The sequence below is a fragment of the Colletotrichum fioriniae genome (genome assembly GCF_027942845.1).
Source record: "Colletotrichum fioriniae strain IMI 355084 chromosome Unknown scaffold_1, whole genome shotgun sequence".
In the NCBI taxonomy this organism is placed as follows: Eukaryota; Fungi; Ascomycota; class Sordariomycetes; order Glomerellales; family Glomerellaceae; genus Colletotrichum; species Colletotrichum fioriniae.
In genome coordinates this window covers 3,059,960-3,063,969 of record NW_027076837.1, presented here as the reverse complement: position 1 = coordinate 3,063,969, position 4,010 = coordinate 3,059,960, and the positions used below count along the sequence as shown (strand labels likewise).

At 55.2% G+C, this 4,010-nt stretch overlaps 2 protein-coding genes across 2 annotated transcripts; both read left to right on the top strand.

The window, feature by feature from the left end:
• Nucleotides 1-385: 385 nt before the first annotated feature.
• N0V96_000779 (uncharacterized protein) lies at nt 386-1,495 on the top strand (the record flags this gene model as incomplete). The annotated part of the gene is made up of 3 exons (XM_065756039.1): nt 386-443; nt 517-897; nt 1,212-1,495. The coding sequence occupies 3 exons, from the start codon at nt 386-388 to the stop codon at nt 1,493-1,495; spliced, it is 723 nt and encodes a 240-aa protein (XP_065615279.1).
• A 1,145-nt stretch (nt 1,496-2,640) lies between these two features.
• N0V96_000778 (uncharacterized protein) lies at nt 2,641-3,702 on the top strand (the record flags this gene model as incomplete). The annotated part of the gene is made up of 1 exon (XM_053193238.2): nt 2,641-3,702. One exon carries the CDS (start codon nt 2,641-2,643, stop codon nt 3,700-3,702), a length of 1,062 nt encoding a protein of 353 aa, XP_053049356.2.
• Between the last annotated feature and the right edge of the window lie 308 nt (nt 3,703-4,010).

The window sequence follows — 4,010 nt, the reverse complement described above, 5'->3', positions numbered from 1 at the left end:
AGTTCACTGGATCTTGGCGGGTAGCAACTAAGGGCAGCGCCAGGATCGTGTTGTGACCTTCTCTCGGAGGCCTCGCTCCGGTTGCGACCCCGAAGACAGAAGATTCGTGGAACATAGCCCCGTAGATTTCGCCAGTGACCGGAAAGACTTTCATGATATTAAGAAGCTCTTGGAAGTTCCTTCTAAGCGTTCGTAATTGCTGAGAAAGCGACCACCCGCATACGCCACGTGAGCATCGAAAGTAGTGATATGGAAGTGATTGAGACGGCAGCTTTATTAAGGAGTTGGGAGGTCGGCTGGCCGAGGTTGATCGAGAAAATTGAATTCCAGAAGACTTAGGGTTTTGGGAAGTCATACGTTCAGGAGTCGACATCACAGCAGCAAAATGAAGTTCTCGCCAATCGCTCTTCTCGCTGTGGCAGCCGCCTATGCCGAGGCCCACTGTAAGTCTGGCTGTCAATTATACGCATCTCACAGAAACCACAAAGCCGGCGCTGCACATAAACTACAAGATAGCTCTGACTGGTTTGAACTTAGACACCTTCGGTCGCCTCGTCTACGGTGGCACAACCTATCCCGAATGGCAACACGTGCGCAAGACGCTAAACTTCTACACCAACGGCCCGGCCGACGGTGTGTCGTCGACGCAGATCCGTTGCTATGAAGCAGACGCTGCTGATCGTGGGACGGTGACAACGCTGCCGGTATCGGCAGGCTCAACAATCGGATTCGCGGCCAACGGGGTCGTGGGACACCCGGGACCGGCGAGCTTCTACATGGCCAAAGTGCCGACCGGCCAAACCGCGGCGACGTGGGACGGCAGCGGGGCGGTGTGGTTCAAGATCTACCACGAGAGGCCGACTATTACGAGCAGTGGGTTGGAGTGGGCTTCTACCAGTGAGTTGTTTCCAATTTCCTGCCTTCTTTTTGCTTGTCTCCAGAATAATATGACGGAGAAGAGGCTCGGAGGGTAGTGAAGAAAATGTTAGAAATGAAAGAAACAGGGCAGAAAAGAGGAGAAGATGCAGAGACTAAAAAGCCTTTTGCGGGTTTCAAAAGAAAAGGGGCCCTCTCACTTATGTGGAGAGTGTGTGAATCGTGTGCCCGCAACAGATTCCTTCCGCATAGGGCTGATTCAGTGTTTTGTGGGCTCGTGGGGGGGGCTTCTCATGAGTTGGACAAGCAAAAGCTAATGATGAATAACGTCACAGACACCCAAATACTCTCCACCAAGATTCCGGCGTGCATCCCATCAGGCGAGTACCTCGTCCGCGTCGAGCACCTGGCGCTCCATGGCGCCGCCACGGAGGGCGGAGCGCAGTTCTACCTCGCGTGCGCGCAGGTTTCCGTGTCCGGGGGCGGGAGCACCAGCCCGTCGGGTCTCGTGTCGTTCCCGGAGGCGTACAAGTCTACGGACCCCGGGATCCTGTTCCAGCCGTACTGGCCCACGCCGACGAGCTACACTAATCCGGGACCGGCCCCGTTCAGCTGCTGAAAAGCTTGTGAGGGAAATGCCGGGTTCCCGGGAGCTCGGGAGGCGAGGACCGGGGTGGCCTTTTGGGTGGTTTGAGTTAATGGGAGGGTTCCACTTCCCGCCGCAGGGACCGTTCATCCGTCTGATGGCTGATAGTTGATGGGACGTGATGGTGGTCCTGGTCTGGGCATGATTAGGCGGACTTCGATTCAACTGATTTTCAGGTTTTTGTTGGGGTTCACTTCAATAGGAGACTACGTACTTCTTACACCACCGTATCACGCTACCTATGTCATTCTGAGCCTGGGGCATGACCTGAGAGTCTCGACCATCATTTCCCCTCTTCCCCCGGTTGCCCCAGGAAAGCCACCCAAGCCACCTGGAGTAGCGTGGCTCGCCGGATTGGAATGTAGCGGAGGTTTCCCTCCTGGCGACTGGCCCAGGGGCTATTTACAGCATATAATCTGGCGGACTAGCGCGGTGCCGTGGCTGTTTGGGTTAGGTCCGCGCGTCCCGCTTATGGTTAGGGATGGTCCTGGGATGTTCTGGGATGGTGAGGGATGAGATGTTCGGCTGGCCGCCACAGGGATGCGGGTGATGTCAGGAATTGCGGGGATTTGTACGTCATTCACGCGAGAGGCGTGGCGCAAAGCTTGAGATCTTCATCGTGCCCTTTTTTTCTCTCACTCGTGTTTCCCTCACTTTCTGTGTCTCTCTCACCCTATGTCTCTGCTCAGTCACACCACCCCCGGCCCGGTCACGTCCACTGCTGTTTGGTTCTGAGCTCCCGTAATTCCCATCACTCGATCGTTTTCAGTGCTCATTCATAACAAAAGTACCTTACTTACCTAATCCCCCCTAATTACGTCTCCGTGGTCTGGCGTGGTCTGGCCTGTTTCCCATCCGTGATCTGCATAGATCGACAACCTAAGCTCACCTCCTACAAGTACAATTCACGCCGAGAAGCTCGATACCTCCCGTCCCCGAGTGCTACCCTGTTTCCACAATCCCATCATCTCACCAAACCCATCTACACCCATCGAAATCGCGACAGAACTCATCCTCTCGAGGCAACACATGCTCTCGTCACAGTCGATTAAACAGATCACTAAACCCTTACTACACCCCCATCGAAAGATATCATGATGAAGATGAATACGGTCACGATGGACGAGTACGGAGCTCCGTGCTTCCCTCACGAGACCCTTCTCACTCCTCCCGAGTCCCCCGAGCTCAAGCCTCCCGAAGTCCCAGAAGTCAAAGAAGCTGCTACCGGAAACACCACCAGCATTCCCATCCGCAAGAGCAGAAGTCCCTCTTCCAAGAGATGGAACGGCGACGGCAAAGGCATCCAAGTCGACATTGGTGCCCGCCTGCGCGAGTACCTCGACTGCCTCAACAACCGCAAATTCGATGTCATCGGCAACCACCTCGCCGACACTTTGATGCGCAACAACCGCAGCCAGACACGCGAAGAGCATGTCGAACGCCTGCGATCGCGCGTCGAGGGCCTCGCAAGCTTCAAGATCAAAATCGACACCCTCCTCGTCGACAAGAAGGCCCAGGCCGTCGCTGTGCGATACATCAACCGCGTCACGCTCGCCGAGGCAATGATGGATGTTGACCCCGTCGGCACGACGTACGAGTTCGACGAGCAGTGTTTCGTGTGGTTCGACGACAGGGGCAAGATCTCGCGCATGCTTACGCTCCAGGATAACGACGGTATTCGCCTGCAGACACCCGAGGCTGCGACCACCCCACGCTTCTTCATGCGCAGTCTCCCTGCGGAACCCATTGATTTGGCGGCAACGTACCGCAAGTACGTTGCAAGCATCAACCGGCGCAGCATGGTCAAGGAGTTCCCGCGCTACTGCAAGAAGGAGTTGCGACACAACAACCGCGTTCTCTCGGTGCAAGACTACGCACGCAGTATGCAGTACAGTCAGGAAGCGATTTCGGGACTGTGGTTCAATATTCAGGAGCTGCTTGTCGACGAGGAGACGCAGCAGGTTGCTGTGAGGCTGCAGATTTCGGGGACGCCGGTGCAGGAGTTTGCGGACGCGAAGCCGAACGGGAAGAGCGTCAAGTTCCACCAGCACTGCATGTATCGCTACGACAAGGGTAAGATTGCCCTTGTGTGGGCGACGATGGAGTTAGATTCGTACCGGAGACAGCTTCAGGAGAAGCCGGGTGACAGGAGAAAATCGTCCATGTTGGGCATCAACTGAGCTGTGAGACACGACAATCTCAATGATGCTGCAGTGTATTATTAGCTTATGATTTGACGGACTTTGGGATTATTTTGGGAAGCCGGTAGCCGGAAAGGTTCGGAGCGCGGCGCTCTGACGCCAGGAGTTTTGGATCTTTCTTGGTTCATGGTCAGCTTTGAGATAATTATAATATGCGGTTGCCACATGGCAACATATCTCCCCACGAAGACATTCAGGGCCCGGCTGTGACGACGGACTCACATCCCCACCACATCTTTGACTCCCGAAACAATAGCAGCAGGAACGTTATACTAGTGACAGAGTTC